At 52.1% G+C, this 16,626-nt stretch overlaps 2 protein-coding genes and 1 long non-coding RNA gene across 4 annotated transcripts; all 3 read right to left on the minus strand.

The window, feature by feature from the left end:
* Positions 1–422: 422 nt before the first annotated feature.
* Positions 423–5,562, minus strand: ZC3H10 (zinc finger CCCH-type containing 10). Its single transcript, XM_075551502.1, has 3 exons — positions 5,480–5,562; positions 4,663–4,726; positions 423–2,429 (listed from the first exon to the last, which is right to left on the minus strand). Exon 3 carries the CDS (start codon positions 2,372–2,374, stop codon positions 1,076–1,078), a length of 1,299 nt encoding a protein of 432 aa, XP_075407617.1. The 5' UTR covers positions 2,375–2,429; positions 4,663–4,726; positions 5,480–5,562; the 3' UTR covers positions 423–1,075.
* Positions 5,563–5,948: 386 nt separating this feature from the next.
* LOC142450037 (uncharacterized) lies at positions 5,949–6,999 on the minus strand. Of its 2 annotated transcripts, none has more exons than XR_012784902.1 (3): positions 6,807–6,999; positions 6,463–6,485; positions 5,949–6,268 (listed from the first exon to the last, which is right to left on the minus strand). It is a non-coding gene; the product is annotated as an uncharacterized LOC142450037 (long non-coding RNA). The 2 variants fall into 2 exon arrangements; XR_012784901.1 differs by having other exon boundaries at positions 6,837–6,998.
* A 2,965-nt stretch (positions 7,000–9,964) lies between these two features.
* PA2G4 (proliferation-associated 2G4) lies at positions 9,965–16,288 on the minus strand. Its single transcript, XM_075551503.1, has 13 exons — positions 16,028–16,288; positions 14,241–14,369; positions 13,887–13,992; positions 13,713–13,782; positions 13,427–13,519; positions 12,042–12,105; positions 11,719–11,797; positions 11,497–11,575; positions 11,262–11,395; positions 10,995–11,089; positions 10,733–10,860; positions 10,515–10,568; positions 9,965–10,308 (listed from the first exon to the last, which is right to left on the minus strand). Exons 1-13 carry the CDS (start codon positions 16,113–16,115, stop codon positions 10,243–10,245), a joined length of 1,185 nt encoding a protein of 394 aa, XP_075407618.1. The 5' UTR covers positions 16,116–16,288; the 3' UTR covers positions 9,965–10,242.
* Positions 16,289–16,626: the final 338 nt, after the last annotated feature.

The raw sequence follows: 16,626 nt of genomic DNA on the forward strand, positions 1-16,626 counted from the left end.
GCATTGGCCACTGAGGAAAAGACAGGGTAGGAGGAACATGAACTGCCATCAACAACCCAGACAGAAAATCGCCACCTGCCCTGCGGTTTGAATAAGGGAGGGTTTGTCAACTATATCCCATCCCGTTCTCATCACATGTACCCTCTTGAGTACCTGCCCTCTTAAATGACCCTAGGAGCCCTGGTTACCAAGGCAACATGGGACTAGTACTTGTAGACAGAGACCAGAGACAGATGGGGCTATTTTTAGAGGAGACGAGGTGGCTCCAATGGTGTTAGCCCATAAAACACCTTCCCCGAGAGCCCTACTTGAGAGCCCTACTTGGTCGTGTTCCGGGTCTCCACCCTTTGCTGGGTTCCTTCCCACCTTCTCCATGCCATGTGAGGGTAGGGTCTCCATCCCATTTTAGCATGTGACCTACTTTTTGCTCTCATCTCCCCACACAGAACATCTAAACAAGTTTCCAATGCCTCCATTTGTTAAAAATAATTCTCTTTTATTTCTTTGGAAAGTGGTGGGTCCTGCCCTATGGGTCTCCAGCCCAAAGTGATAGATGTTCCCCGAGTCTTGGGCTGGAGTACTATGGTCCCCGCCTTCCCAGGGACCCAGGAACAATTTCTATGCTGTCCAACTCAACTGGGCCCTGCGATGCCTGAAGGCTCCTAAGGGGCCTTTCTCCCCTGATCATTCACTTCCCAATCTTTCCTGGCTTCCCCCCTGAGCAGGGTTTTTGGTTTTCTTCTGCCAAAGCCAGTGCTGAAACCTGTTCTGTGCTGTGAAGAGAGGAGAGACCAGATATGCCCTTAGGCAGCCCTTCCCCTCAGCTGGCTTCAGTCTGTACTCCCCAGCAAACCCCTTCTGGAAAGCTTGGAGGAAGACGGACAAGACGGACCATCATGAAAGGGAGGAGAGAGAAAACACACCGGCCCAAGGCCTTCTCGGAAGCATACTCCTTGCAGTCTCTTGTACAGTTCAAGCGAGCCCTTCAGGCAGGGCCTGGGAGGACTAGCGAGTGTGCAAGAGCCCGTCGACCGCAGCCCCAGGCGGCGATACCAGGGGGTGTCCAGCTGCTCCATCAGTGCGGCATGGCTGTGATGCGCATGCTCTGGGAAGCAATGGGGTAAGTCACCATGGGGGTGGTGGTATGGCTCATTGTGATTCCTGCCAAGGGCTGGGCCATGGATACGGCCACAGGGGCCACAGACACAGCCACGGGAGCCATGGAGACAGGAGGGGGTGCCATTCCCTGGGCAATTGTTTGAGCCAGAGCAGCCGACAGTGGTGTGATCTCTGGGTTCAAGTGTGGAGGTGGGGGTGGTGGCGCAGCAGGAGGTGCAGCATTAGTTGGGGGAGCAGCAGGAGCCCCAGTGGGGGCCACTAGTTCTTGCTGAGATACAGGGCGGGGCTGCAGAGCTTGGCTGCTGAGAGTAGTGTGAGTCTGGGCGATGCCATGGTTAAAAGTGGCAACAGTGCCCACAGTGGGGGCCAGAGTCTGCTCAGTTGCTGGTGCAGTGGAGCTCAGGGTTATGACCTTGGCCTGATTACGAAACTGGGCGTTTTGTTCCAGCAGCACTTCATTGGTGGCCAGCAGGTTGCTGACTTGTTTCTTGAGCTCCTCTACCCGCTTCCTGAGCATGGCGTTCTCCTCCTCCAAGAGTCTGCACTCCACCCCTCGGGATGGAGCCAGGGTGTAGTCGTACGATTCAAAATGGGGGCCATCTGGAGCACAGCACCCACCTCGCCGACGCTTGGGACCTGGTTCATGGTCCTCAAATCCCCTGTCAGGGAGGTCACAGATGTCGTACAGATCATGACGTCGCCCAGGGGGGACTGGGCCTGTGGACCCCCCACCTCCAGTTCCTCCTCCACCCCGAGCATCAAACTCAAAGTCCCGTTGCAGGTGACGGAACTTGCACTTGGCGCCTCTCTGGCAGTCGCCCTTGAGGAAGTCACGGCAGATGGGGACTTCTTCCTTGCCGTTAGGTAGGTCTGCCGGCGAGAGGCCCAGGCCAGCAGCCACTTTCTGCCTCAGCCGAGGGGGAAGCTCTCCTGTCTTCTTATAACCATCCTCATCTTCTTTGGAGCCATGGATAAATCGGCAGTTTGGCCGGCTACACTCCTTGTTCTGGAAGTCATGGCAGAAGATGAACTCATTTTTGCTTACCCCCAAGTTGGACACCTCACTCATGTCTGGATGGCGATAGCGGCACCGTTTGCCCCGCTTGCACACATTCCTCAGGAAGTCTCTGCAGATGGCATCTGAGTTGGCCCCAGCACCGCCTGCCCCTGCCCCACTGGCTTCCTCGCTGCCACCACCTCCAGGGCCTCCACTGCTGCTCCCAGTGCCATTGGCATAGTTGTCCCGGTCAGGCATCCTGGTCCCCTCCCACTCAGGGCTTTCTTCCTTTTCGTGCCACCCTTGGTGACAGCTAGAAAAAAAAGGAGAGCTGTGTCAACCAGGAGTCTCCCAGAGAGACAGACCTCCACTCTTCTTAACTGCAGGGCAGGGCAGGGCAGGGCAAGGCAGGGCAAGGCAGCCCAGAGAAGCTGGAGAGGAAAAGGCTTTGGAGAAAGCCAATCTAAGGGACAAGGACTCTTGTTTGGACTGGCTGGTTTGTCAGAAGTCCCCGCCCAGGCCCTTGTGCACCTGGTCTGGGTCAAAATGATTCACACTTGCCTGGCTAATGGAGGGAGGGAGGGAGGGGGCTGGGGTGAAGCCAACAAATCTCAATGATGATAGAGTGGCTGAAGAGGGGGAAGGGAGAGAATCTGGTTAGAGTTTATCTCCCCTCCTGAGCTGACCTTATTAAAGTTATGGAAGTGAAATTAAAACTAGTGTCTGTGTCTAAATAAGCCCCGAGGAGAAGAGGAACAGTGGCCAACATAGGCTGGTGGAAAATGGGAGCCCTGGTGGTGTACTGGGGTATGCGTTGGGCTGCTAACCACAGGGTCAGCAGTTTGAACGCACTGGGCAGCTCTGAGGGAGCCGAGAGGGGTTGTCTGCCCTTGTAGCGATTTGCAGCCTTGGAAACCTAAAGGGGCAGTTCTACCCAGTGCAGCAGTCACTCTGTGTTGGAATGGGCTAGATGGCAAGGGCGGATTTGGAGGTACAACAGTATTCCTTAACCCTTCTTCTGCGGCTCTCAGGTGAGGGCCCTGCAGGTGCCAGATCGCCAAATCCCAAGAAACCCTGGGAGAAAAGACTTGTACAAGCAGCTTGAGGCCAGTTCCTAAACATTGTGTAGACTCTCCTCATCCGCCAACACTCTCAGCCCGTGACAACAGCCTCCTCCTAACCCCCCCCCCCTTCACGAGTTCTATAGCTGGAAATTCAACCTTTGGGAACCAGAACAAAACCATGTGTGAAGAGGCCATGGTAGGAGGAAGGAGTTAATTCTACAGGAATAAGTGACCTTGCTTTCCTCATTCCACACCCTCTTCCTACCCACCTTTCCTATGGGAAGATCCCGCTGACATCAAACCACACCATTCTTCACACCATAAAGATCCTCTTTATTTATAGACTCCATAAAAGCTTTTTAAGTCTCCTCTTTCCCAAGAGAGCTCTGGAATGTCAGTCTGCTGCCCTGGGTCTACCCACTCACTCCCCTCCCCCTCTCCATCCACAAGATTGGGAGAGGATGGCTACCACGTGTCTGACAGTCTCTGTCTGACATGCTAAGCCTTTCCTCGGCAAACACGCCCTCTGTTGTCCGAAAAGGAAAACGTCACTTTGTCTCCACAAGTATAATGGCTTTTACGGAGCAGAGCATCTTGATCGATAAAGCTTGCGCTGCTCACCACCAAAGTCAGTGGTTCAAACCCATGAGATGCTTTGTGGAAGATGAGACTGTATGCCCCCATAAAGGTTTACAGTCTTGGAAACCTTGAGGAGCAATTCTGTCTTCTAAGCCACTCTGAATCAAGATCAACCCAATGGCAGTGGATGTAAGGCTTGTGAATTATATTTATTTTTTATCTCCTACTCCCCACTTACTTCCATTGCCATAACTTCACCTGCAGTTACCCACTCAAAAGTGAACTGACCAGACCAGAGACCCCACATTATCTGTAAAACTGGTTATTTTCCTCCAAGGAGAGGTAACTCCAAAATAACACAGTCAAGGAAAAGGGTTATATTTTATCTCCCCTTCTGAGATGACCTGAGGGAGAAAAACCAAAATAAACTCACAGCCATGGACTTGGTCTCGATTCACAGCCACCCTAAAGAACAGAGTAAAATGGCCCCTGTGGGTTTCCGAGACTGTAAACCTTTACCAGGAGGGGCTGGTGGATTAGAACTGCAGCCCAGTGTGCACACACACACACCACCAGAGCTCCTGGTAAAAGAGAAGACCAAACTCACTGTCACTGTCACCCTATATGGCAGGGTAGAACTCCTGTGGGTTTCCCAGACCATAAGCCTTCATGGGAGCGGAAAGCCCGATCTTTCTGGAGTGGAACAGCTGGTGGTTTCAAAATGCTGACCTTGCAGCCCAACACACAACCACTACACTACCAGGGTTCAAGGTAATACTCAAAGGGAAATCACCCATGACGGATAAATTACCCCTCATCTGACCCTGACCCACGAAGTCCCAACAGAAACACAATCAGATCGACTATCAGTCCCCATCTACCCCTCCCAGGATAACCCAATACCTGAGGTGGCTCAGGTGAAGTCCGGGGCTCCTGCGGGTCTCCACCTCCACATCACTGCTGGGTTCTGAACAGGAAAAAAACAGACTTGGATGGGAGAAGGTGCAAGAGTGGAGAACAGAGAGGGGGTTGTCCTGAGAATGAAGTCTGACAAAAACTGACCAAAAAAAGAGTTCTGGACACTTCACAATTTCCTTTGGACTCAATCGGCGCTTTCCCACCTGTTCCAGGGAGAGAAGTGGCCAGGCAGAACTATTTGAAGCTGAGAAAATGAGTTAGAAAACAAAGGCTGAGGTGTGTGCCCTGAGTCAAATGAAAGCGACCGTGAGGTCCAGATGTGGGCCTCGGATTGGGATTAGGAACACCGAAAGAGTCCACGTTGTGCAGGGGCAGCGACTCCGTGAGTGGGACCGCAGACCAGAACTGGGGACGGTGATTATGACGCTTCGTCTAACATCCCAGAGTTGGCCAAAAAACCCCCACCAACTCTCAAGTTTCCCCGCAGCAAGTCTTTAAAGTTGGAGAGCTTCCTGCAGTGCCGCTGAACAGCTGAACGGGAGCGCGAAATGAACGGGGGGAGGAGGAGGAGGAGGGCAGAGCTCCGGGTGACATCAGGCTGAGGGGATGGGCAGGGTTGTGACGTCACGGAGCTGGTGTGTGCTCGCGAAATACGATCGGAAGAGGGGCTCGACCCCGGCGTGTGAACACGAGCCGGCCCGTTCCCGGGGGCCATGTGTGGACCGGCTGAGCCCAGTCGCTGGGCTGGCCAGACTCCTCCCTTCCGGGCGCGGCCTCCACCTAACTCTCCCGCCTCCCTCACCTGCCGCCGCCGCCGTAGTTGCTGCTGCCGCCTGCCGGTCCTCTAGCTTCGACAAAGAGCCGCCCACCCTGGCGGCCTTCCGCTTCCTGCGGAAGGAATGCCGCTCTAGCCACCAGACCCGGAAGTAGACTCGATGGCGTGCCAAGTACTTGCGCCAGCCACCGGAAGTTCCCAGGAAACCTTGCGCGTAACCATGGCAACCTGACGTACGCCGTAAAGCTCAGGCCCTTTCCCACGTGCCGTGAAAAGCTGGTCCCCATTTAGCCCAGAACGAAGAACCTGGCCCCCCACGGCCCTTCTCGCAGCGAGGCCTGCGCCGCGGCAGCCGCGCCTCGCGCACCAGCTCCGCACCCGAGAAGCCGTCTACCTTCCCCCGCCGCACCGGTCACCGCCGGCAAGGCGGCGGTGTCAGTTATCGGTCCCGAATGCCCTCCACCGAACAGAACCGAGACAAGGAGCACAGGACAAGGCGGTTTGAGTCTTCAGCCAAGACGATTTATTGTGCACATTACATCGAGCCACAACTGCGGGCAGAACGAGTCCAGAATGTCTTAGGGCCGGGGCAAAGGCTCAAAGCCGGACCGGTTATGAGAGGAGGTGGCGGGTCTCTCGGCGGTCCAATGGCGACCGGGTTGCAGATGCGGAGCCGGTGGGGAGCGCGCGGTCAGCAGCTTGTAGCAGTGTCCCGGCCTCAGGCACCCCCTAGTCAGTCCTGCAGCTGTGGCTTCGGAGGGGCGCCTGGGTGTTTACTTGGACCTCTGCCTCATCTTTCTTCTCTTGCGCTTCAGTCTGAGGAGAGAAACAAGATGAGTGGATACAATTCGAGTCACCAAACCCCCCGCCTTCGTGTCCCACTGTGACGTGTGCATGTAAGACATGGAATATTGCATTGCTCTTCTGCTGTCTTCCAATGTTCCCCCCACTTCTGATATCTGAGCAGAAGCCCGCCCCCGCCCCCTTTCTGCCCGCGGTGTTGCACATACCTGCGCATTCTCTTCTTCCTCCACTGGCAACCGATCCAAACAGAAGCACAGAACACAACGAAATCAGTAACTTGGGTGACAGATCAGGTCGGAGTCTCAAACGCATCCTTTAATACCAGGCCGGTTTGAGGCCTCGGTCGCCGCCACCCCAGCAATTGGGATCTCCGGATGCCAGCCCCCATTTCGCGCCGTGCTCTACCTCTTCTTCCAATATCCCCGCCCCCAACTCCTCAGGTTCCCCCGCAAACTCTCCTTCCTTCCCCTGTAGTACTTGGGCACCCTTGGAAACCATGGCGGACACTTCCCTGTCTCGGGCGTTTGCCCCGCTCGCCGGCAGCACCTACCGCCTGAATTCCCCGCTCAGGACCACTCACCTTGGCTCTCATGGCTCGGAGGTTTCTAGGGGGAGAGAGGAGAAAGCTACAGTTAGTTTGCCGGGATGATGTTAAAGACAGCAGCCGGATGCTGGTGGATTGTACGCGAAACCCAGACACCAACAGACGCTCACCTAACAAGATGGCGCTAAAGCCCAGAGAGACTCAGACGCCCGCCTCCAGCCCTTTTAAGGCCTCTCTGGTGACGTCACTTCCTGTCCCGCCTCCAGGGGCGGGGCTTCCGGAGGGAAACCACTACGCCTTCCAAGACCTAGTGATTTTGAGCCGACACCTTGTTTGTGCTCCTGGGAAACAGTATTTTGAGTTTGCGGAGAGCTTTTCTCCCCCGGTTTCACCACGCAGGGCAGAGTATTCTCCGGCGAGCATCTTTCGGCGTGACACCGCGAGTTTCGGTGAGGAGCGACTTCCGCCTGGCCTTTCGTTGCCTTCTGGGAATTGCAGTTACCTGGAGGAACCCTCCATTTTGCTGTGGGTTCTTGCAGACGAAAACATTCTTAATTTGCTTTGTTTTCTACATTAAATTGCTGGAAGGAGGTTCGATTTCGGAACTACTCTTAAGAAGCCAGATATTAGCATATGGAGGAGTGTAAAATGCGGCGTGGGTAAAGCTGTCAGCATTGAAGAAGTGGCCCTGAAGCCGTTGGAGAATGAAGCAGTCATTAGCCATTCGCAGGGAAGATGGGGCTTTCCATTCTACTTTAGTTTCAGTCCTGGAAACCCACTGGGGCACGGTCGCGACGCCACGGCAGTTGGTTAAAATGTCACAGCAATTTTCCCTAGGGGTGAAGAGCAAGCCCCAAAGCACAGAAGGGAAGATTATTCATGTGTTGTGGCGAGAATGTTAGACTTACTGGGTTCGTGGTAAGGTCCTAATTACCAGACTTGACTACAAAGTCTTAGTGACAAAGAACTCTGGAAAAACTCACTGCCATTGAGTTAATTCCAACTCAGTGACCCTCAAAGCAGACTGTAAATCTCTTTTTTCAAGTCTTTATTTAGAAGCATGCATATTCCTTTTTTATCTGCTCGACTTTAAATCTTTATAGGAATACAGTCTTATCTTTCTCCCATGGAGCAGATGGTGGATTCGAACCAATGACCTTGTGGTTTGCAGATTAAAACAACCCACTACACCGGCAGAGCTCCTTCATGTTTAGCTTGCTTATGGGGTAACCTGACACTGCTTCTGGACAGTCAGCTTCCCCTAAGATGGTTTTATCATGATCTTTGTCACAGTTTTTTAAAAAGGTAAACAACTCTGAATTAAAAAAAGGAAAAGAACTGGAGTTGACAAAGCACTAACCCAAAGGTGCAGCTTGACCTTACCAGCTGCACTGCACAAGGTGTGGCAGTCTGCTTATGTAAAAACTGCTGTCCCCGTGGCCCGCAGCCCAGCACGGAGCCACTGCAGCTGGGTTGCTTGGGTTCAGCCTCAGAACCCCTGTAGGGCAGATCTAGCCTGCCCTTCAAAGTGCATAAGGATGGACTCAATTTCAATTTTTTTCATTTTTAAAAAATGCTTTTATTGGGGACTCTTACACTTATCACAATTCATACATTCATCCATTGTGTAAAGCGCATTTGTACATATGTTGCCATCATTTTCAAAGCATTTTTCTACTTGAACCCTTGATGTTTTTTCCCTTCCTCCCTCCCTCATGAACCCTTGATAATTTATATTTTCAATTATATTGTCCTGTCTCCCATCACCTACTTTTCTGTCCGTCTTTGTTAAAGTGCATTAAGTAGCTTCTTATGGTCGGAACATGACTTTTAAAAACAGGGCTTCAAAAAGGTAGGGGAAAAGATAAAATATATACTCTTGCATATTGTGTAATGTGTAGTTAAGATTCTAGCAGTTTTGTGTTGAGTTCCCCAGAAGCTTTCCAGTGGTAAGATTCCCTACACTAAAGGGTAAGACCTAGAGACCCAGGTCACGTCATTGAGCTCCAGGTCAGCAGTGGCTCACATGTAAGGTATTTAACAAAACATCTACTAGCACTAAAGCAGAGTAATAGAAAAAAGATAAAAAAGAAATGCTCGGGAGATATGAATTTTGATTATTTGATTTTTATTATCAATAGTAAAAATCTAAAACCATTCTTCCTGGCTTTGTCAATACCTGTAGTGTTTTTTTGCAGTATATCAAATGCCCTAGAGTCAACAAGTGATACATTTCTACTTCAGAAAACTAAATCACAAACTCCCATTTCCTATAGGCAATTGACTCGATCATAATTCAGAGATCCCAGGCTTTGTGTCTTCCCTAAGTATTCTTGGCTAAGGAAGTCTGAATACTCATTTGGTACAATTTCAACTCAACAGACACCGCCCCTGCCCCCTGCCAATCAAATAAGAGCAGCGTACAAATGCACATCAGTATGACCAAATCCAAATTTATTTTAATGACATCTCATTTTCAATGTTAAAAAACCTCATAAATTAGTGGGCGCCCTAGTTTGCTGGCAGCACGCCAGAGGTACTAAATCCATCACCTCTCTCCAAACCCCAGCAAGTCATCCAGTCCAAGTCCAGCTTCAGAAGCCAGTCGTCGTCGTCTCCCGTCAGTCTGTTCCCCTGGGTCCTGGGCTTACAGCTCAAAGGATCACACACAGGGAACAAACCAGTTGAGCTTCCAACTCTGATTTGTGTAAGACGGAGCAAGGAAGACCTGACTGACCCCAAAGAAAAGGACACGGCTGAGATGGACTTACTTCTCTACAGCTGGATGGGAATGGGAAGGAAAAAGAGGGGGAAACAAAATTCTCCAGAACCAAAATAAGCAAAGATTCATTCAAGATGAGACTCCGTTGGTAAATGCAGGCTCCTGCTCCTGATCAGACAACCTGGGCAAGCGGAAAACCGGCCCTATGTGAATAAAAGCCACCTGCAGAATCGCTCCTCTGACTCGAGGCGAGATAAAGATACTTAGCAAAGTGCAGAAAGAGGCAAAGCCCCACCGATGGGAAAATGCTGACACTGGAGCGGCATAAAAAACTTCAGCTCAGTCTTTAGGTGTTGTGGCTAATTTAGCCTCCTCCCTGTTGTGCTGTCGGGCCGCGAACCTCGACCAAGCATAGTAGTAGAAAAAGGCTATAAAGAGGGGCTTGAAGACGATGGATTTTGACTCCTGATTTTATTATTCAATTTCTTTTTTTCTATTTAGAGTAGTCTTTGGTCGCTGGGAAGCCTGGCCTCCCGAGACCAGAGTCCGTTGGAGCTGGTTGTTGTTGGAAAGGGATGGGTTGGGGGACAGGGTTGGGCAGGGAGACCCCGCTCTGCTGGTGGTCCTGGATGGAGAAGGCGATCTGCACTCCACAGAGCCTGGGGTGTGGTGGGAAGGGGATGAGGCAGGAGTGGCAAGCCTGGGGAGATGGGACCCACCTCAATCCCCAGCTTCATTCTCTTCTAACGTTTCCCCACTGGTGGCGTTCTCTGCAGTCTTGGAGGCCTAATTAGGGGCAAGGAGAAAGAGCACCCACGTGAGTTTAGAGGGAGGACAAAGGACAGTCACTTTAAGTGCAGGCTGAGGCTCGGGGTTGGAGGGAAGGTGGGGTGGGGAGAGGTCTAGGCACACAAAGTACCCCGACCACCCAGGAAGGTAGAACAAAGAGGGATCAGGTTCACCCTGCCAGAGAGGGATCATCATTAGCTTACCTTCTTTTTTTTCTTTTTTTGAGTTTTCCGGCTTGCTGAACTCTGGAGGAGAGCCTGAAAAATAGGATGGAGCGGCACCAATTATGAGGAGGGTGAAGGAAGCACTAACACAAAGTATTACACTTGGGACTGTAGCTCTTTTCAGAATGTCGCTGACATTTAAGCCTTGCTCCCAGGACAGGAGGCACCCACGCGCGCCCCTCCTTTTCCACACTAACCTTCAGCTCTGCATCCTGGACCTCCATCTCGGACTTGTAGATATCAGGTTCAAAGGGACCACTGGTTATCCGCATGGGGCCATTGGGCATGAGCAGAACTGTAAATTTAAACTGGGCAACAAACTCACCTAGGGGAGAAACAAAACCAAAGGGATTTTGCTGTTTCTTGCCCCAAGTGTCTTGTCTCTTCCACAAGTCATAGGGGTTGGGTGGGGAACCATGTAACAAGAGGCTCCAAATGCAAAATTCTCTAAAAACTCACCCTCCTTCTCATAGAGAACGTTAAATGGTTGTAGCAGTTCATGTTTGGCGCACTCTACCACACCCATTCGGGCCTTCTTCTCATCTTCAAATGCTCTGGGGAGGGAAGAAGAAAAAAAATCCATGTACTCTTAACCGCCCCCTCCCACTCCTGCAGCCCTACCATTTTACTCACTTCCCAGGTCTTGCCTCTCCCTACCCCCCACCCCCACCTAAAGCAGGAGAGCAACACTAAGCTTAAGCCTGAGGTTAGGCGCCAACCCAGTACCTTAGAGTAAACGGCATGGCATCGAAACGTCTCTCCACCTCGCTGAAGAAGGCGCGTGACGTTTTCATTTTCAGGCCGTATTGTTTAGAGGGGTCCCGTTTATATATGGTGGTTCTCTGTCCTGCATCTTTGGCCTAAAAGAGCAAGTTCAGTCACATTCGGGCCCGTGCTCTTCCAACACACCCTTATGGTGACACCCCTCCCCAGCCCCCAAGCTAGCTCTGAGAAACCTCACCTTGCCCTCTCCTGAGCTGACAAGAACATCCACAGCATATACCTCATGTACTTCAAACTCAGCTTTTTCATGGTCCTTCCTAAAGGCAGAGCGGGAAAAGCAACCAGTAAGAGAAATAAGTAGGTGTAGGGGTTTGGAGAGAAAGTGGACCGGGTTAGGCTGGGACCATGGAAGCTGACTGGTCGCCTGGTATGAAGGTGAGAGGTGGAATGGGGCACCTACTTCTGTTGGTCTGTGGGATTCTGGATAATGGTTTTCTCCCCATCGATGACATGCTGCTTCAGTTGGTGTGACAGCATACCTGCAGACAAGATGGGTTAAAGCCAGAGGTGCTACTCACCAGAGAATTCCAAAGGCTTCTAACTCCACCCACCTCGCTTGTTCCATGGGACAGGCAATGAGAGGGAAAGTGCCTGGCTCTGGCAACACTGGCCCTGAGGTTTCTGGTCTAGCTGCAGCTAGAGCCAGGATGGGTCCTCCAGGGAACAAAAACCGTGATTATGCAAACCACTCTCCAACTCTCAACCCTGTATCTGAGGTCTCACCTTCGATCGGGGTGCAATTAAACGAATGGGCAACTTTGTTCCAGGCTTCTGTCACTTGTGTGTTCTAGAAGACACAAGATCACGTAAAAGGTCAGATGGCGGGGGGAGGGGGGGTTCATGGTAAGTCTCCTATCCAGGGAATAAGCGCAACAGAAGAGCTGAGAAGTCTACTAGCTTCTTATCCAGTGTCATGAGTTTCCTTGGCTTTTCATTTCATAACACCAGATCCCTCAGATCTAAGAAAGTCCTTACATCTATACATTTCACAAAACACATTCACAAACCTGGTCTGACTAGAAAATCTGGGATAGTGAGCAGGGCAGATCTGTACGTCAACGCTAGAAAATAAGGAAATGGCAGCTCAGGAAGGTTCGATGATTTGTCCAGGTTGAACCTGGTCATCAGGCTAAGCTTTGCTTTAAAAACCAGTGTCTAGCTCCCGTGCACCTGGTACTCTAACCTGCGAGGGACCGGCATCCGGGCAGCAGAGGCTCATTTTCCTTTCTCTCCTCTTTCAACTGTGATCTGATCATCCTCAAAGGGAATAACCGGTCACAGCTAATAGCTATTGTCAAGTACTTTACACAGACACTTTTAATGATCCCCAAAACTAACTGTGAGATAAGGGCAGTTTTGTTTTTCCCATTTTATAGTGTGGAAATTTGAGTTCAAATGTATTTGGGGGCAGCAAGTAATAAGAGTGTGACTGCAGGCAGCCTGGCATAATTATATCCTATCCACCCCACCTCCTGGCAAGTCGCACAACATGATAGAGAATGTAAAGTAAGATCTAACACAGGCTTCGTGTATCAGGCACTGTTCAAAGTACTTCCTAACAACTCTAGGGAGTCGATTGCCACAATAAGGAAACTAAAAACAGAGTTAAAACCATACCATGATAGCACAGCAGCAACAAACTGTAGCACACATTGATTACAAGGGAAGAGTGAAAACTTGTAGCACTGGATGTGACTGAACTATGGAATGATGTTATCTGTATTCTCAATAAAATGGCTTGGGAGGGGAAAAAACAACTCTAAGAATGAGGGATGAGAGCACAGAACAGGAGAAAAAGGACAAGGGATCTCTGGAAATTTGCATGTTCGGTGACAGCTGGTACCCCTACGAGCATTCACATCTGGGAACCTTATCATCCAGTACTTAACTGAGTGGTTATGTACTGGGCTAACTGAAGAGTCAGCAGGGCAAACCACCAGCTGCTCCACAGGAAAACGATGAGCCTTTCTTTCTAATCTTGCAACGAGTTAGTCTTGGAGACGCACAGGGGCAGGTCTACCCTGGAGTTTGAATCAATGGCAGTGAGTTACAGGTGATGAATGCACCTTCTCTCTGACAAGGCTTTAAAATTGGACAAAACTGCTTACCTGGTTTCCAGGTTTGACCAGGCGTAAGGCAGCCTCAGCACAAAGGTGAGCCGCCTTAATGACATCTGCTTTCCGCCCTGTCACTGGGGTCCCCTGAAGGTAAGAGAAAAGGCCATCAGTGCCTTCCAGAGCTCTTCAACTCAGCTGGTCAGTTAATACCATTACACAAGGTCAAAATTAACCGTTCTGCTTCTCTAGCAACTCAAAACGTACATGGCGGTGTTTGGGGGACACATGCAAACAAGCCCTCCCCCCACCTGCACTCAGTTCAAGGCAGGGTACCTACCCCAGCTACATCAACCACGAAAGTGTGGGCCACGTTGGCGATGAAGCCATCCACGTGGACTCCAAGGTCGCTGCAAAGCACGGGTACAACATTAGACATCTATGAACTTGTGACTTTGAACTAGTCCATAACGCTTAGCAGGAAGACAAGTGGTCTACACGGGCTGAAGCTTACATTTTTACCAAATCGCCTTCCTTGAGAATATAGTCCTGGTCGCTCTTCAGAGGGGAGAAGTGACAGACACAGTTATTGACTGAAATGCTGGTCGGAAAGGCAATTCCTGCAAAGAGAGACTGTCCATTAGCTCGTTGTCCCGCTCTATCAGGCAAATGGAAGGTTTGTCTTCCATGTTTTGTCACCCAAGTGTGAAATCCGTTTGGGGTGGGTGGAAAACGGCTTGGGTCCCACCACTTTAAATTTCCAAATAGCTCATCCAGAGCTAGGTTCGTGCTCAAATGAAGCAACAGAACTGTCGGGACCAGAAAAGGGAAAACCAGGGTGGGGTGTGGTTGTTTGTTTTGTTTTTACCTTTTTTCATTTCCTTTTCTTTCTTGAAGATCTTCCCGGTCTCTTCCATAATCATGGCATCACCTTTTTCACACAGGCTCAGCACTGACACACCTGAGCTGGAAGCTTCCACCAAAGACCGAAGGACTCCTGGGGACAGAATCCCAGCACATCAACCTTACCTGGGTTATTGACTTACTACGCAAGCACCACCTAGAAGCTGGTCTCAGAATCCCTAATAGGCCTTTAGGGCCACTGCCCTGAGGCCTAAAGAGAATTTGTTCCCCTCTCACTCCCTTCTCTCCCTCATTTAAGTCATGTGACAAGCAGGTATATCCAATCTGTTTCTCTAGGCAAGGCCATGTCCTTTTCAAACAGGACACCTTTAGTGTGGGTAGGACAAGTGTGTGTGAACTTCAGGGGGCTCTGGCCAAAGTATCAGACTAGAGAAATTTATAGGCGTCAGAAACAGCAGGAAGGTAGGCAGAGGTGCTGACTCAAAGCTGATGCATTGCTAAGTAGTACCTTCTCCTCAGACACCTCAATTAGTTGTTAGTAATCTCAAAGTATGCCGACTTATTTCCTCATAAGCATATAAGGGCACTTAATCCAAGGTCTCTGGGCTTCAGCAGTCTGAACTTACAGCTCCAGAAGAGACAAACAAAGAACACTCCCCCCACCCAAACCATTGATTTCGACACAAGTACCCCAAATTAGGGTCACACACTAAGTGCCCACTGTGCTGGATACCCTCCCTACAACCCGTTCTAAACCTCAGGTTAGATTTTTGAGATCTGTGTTTAATTAAAGGGGCAAAGAAGCTATCGCAGCCACAGGACCAAATGCATTCCAAATACCTCCTCCTCAATGATTTCTCAGTCAAAACCAGCCCATGGCCAACCACTTTCCTAGAGTGGCCACAGGCAGGATAGGTGCCCGAGGTCAGCGCAGCAAGGTTCTTGGAGCCAGGATGACTTCTGAGAATGGAAAACCAGTCACCCCTCTTTACAGGACTGGTCACACACATGTGTAACTGGGGCACCTCCCGACACTCCCCAGCTGTCAAGTTCCTGGGAACAATTAAGAGGCCAGGCTAACCTGGGCTACCTGCAGACAGACCAGAGGGTCATCGAGCTGGTCCTCCAAAAATAAAAGTGTGTTAAACCTAGGGGAGAGCGTGTGGGGGGCTGCCCTCCAACGTCTCCTGAGCTGGCCCGCGGGTGGTGGGAGCATAAATGGGAAGACTTCAGCCAAGCACGTGGTGGGGAAGGTGGTGTCAGGGATGGCAGCCCAGGGAGAGGGTGCCAGCGATCCGCACAGGGACGGCGCAACACGTGCCAGCTCAGTTTCTGACGCCCAGGAGCCGCGACAAAACAGAGGGGCGCTTCCGTCGCCAACAGCTGGGCTCTTCCTTTCCGAGGTGGCTGCGGGGCTGCCAGAACCAGGGAAGCCGGGATCTGCACCAAGGCCCGCCCAGTGCCCCCTTGCACTTCTGTTTCGGAGGCCCGCAGGGTCAGGGGGTGCAGCGGTCCCTTTACCCCCGGGGGCCTGGGGTCCGAGCCAGCCGAGGGCCCTGCTCGGCGCTCCTTCCCGCCGCTCGTCCGCACGTCCAGAGTCCAGTCCAGGCCTGCTGCTTCCGATCCCGGGAGGGATCCTGCCCCCACGCCGCCCCCAGCGGGCCGGCGCTGACCCCTCACAGCTCACTCCGCACGACTCCACTGGGGCCGCCACTCCTGGGCCAGACCGGCATCGTGCCCCTGACCTCGCCCCTTTAGCCTCGAACCCCCGACCCCTGAAACCGCACTCACGGTTGGCGATGTCGCCCCCCATCTTATACTTGGTCACGACCAGGTCCTCGGCGATAGTTTGCTCCTGCTGCTCGTCCTCGCCCGACATCTTCCCAGCACCACAGCCGCAGCCGCGCTTCCCCTGAGCCTCCGCCGCCGCCTCCCCTCCCAGCCGAAGCCTGTGCCCACAGAGCCCTCGATCCTCGCGGAGAGCGCGAACGAAAGCGCGAGCAAGCAAAGGAGCGGGCGGGCGGCCGAGAGCGACAGGCTGGGAGCGCGCGGGCTGAGGCGCGGGGCACGCTGGGACGACGAGTCTTTTCCACCACCAACTTCTGGCCGCCCTCGCGGATCGGCGAACTACAATTCCCAGACTGCCCCTCGCGCCCCTAAGCCAGGCCCTGGGGCCTTGCCCTCCGCGGGCCTCGCACGCCGGAACCGCCGAGCACGACGGGAAGGGTCAGGCACCGGCGCGAAGGCGGAGCCGTTGGGGAGCATGAGGAAAGCGTGGTCTCTCCCGGAAAAACCACATCTACCAGGAGCGCCCGTAATAGAGGGGGGCGGGCTCAGGGGAGGGGGCGGAGCCACGGCAGGGAACCAGGTTGGCAGGCGGGTGTGACGGG

Source organism: Tenrec ecaudatus, chromosome 6, assembly GCF_050624435.1.
Source record: "Tenrec ecaudatus isolate mTenEca1 chromosome 6, mTenEca1.hap1, whole genome shotgun sequence".
In the NCBI taxonomy this organism is placed as follows: domain Eukaryota; kingdom Metazoa; phylum Chordata; class Mammalia; order Afrosoricida; family Tenrecidae; genus Tenrec; species Tenrec ecaudatus.

What these genes read in the sequence shown, in the direction of transcription:
- PA2G4 (XM_075551503.1), bottom strand. Translation starts at nt 16,115, where the DNA reads ATGTCGGGCGAGGACGAGCAGCAGGAGCAAACTATCGCCGAGGACCTG. An exon ending in TAATTGCACCCCGATCGAAG is followed by an intron (nt 11,798 to 12,041) that starts GTGAGACCTCAG and finishes TCTTGTCTGCAG; the next exon opens with GTATGCTGTCACACCAACTG. An exon ending in GCCATGCCGTTTACTCTAAG is followed by an intron (nt 11,090 to 11,261) that starts GTACTGGGTTGG and finishes TTCCCTCCCCAG; the next exon opens with AGCATTTGAAGATGAGAAGA.
- ZC3H10 (XM_075551502.1), bottom strand. Translation starts at nt 2,374, where the DNA reads ATGCCTGACCGGGACAACTATGCCAATGGCACTGGGAGCAGCAGTGGA.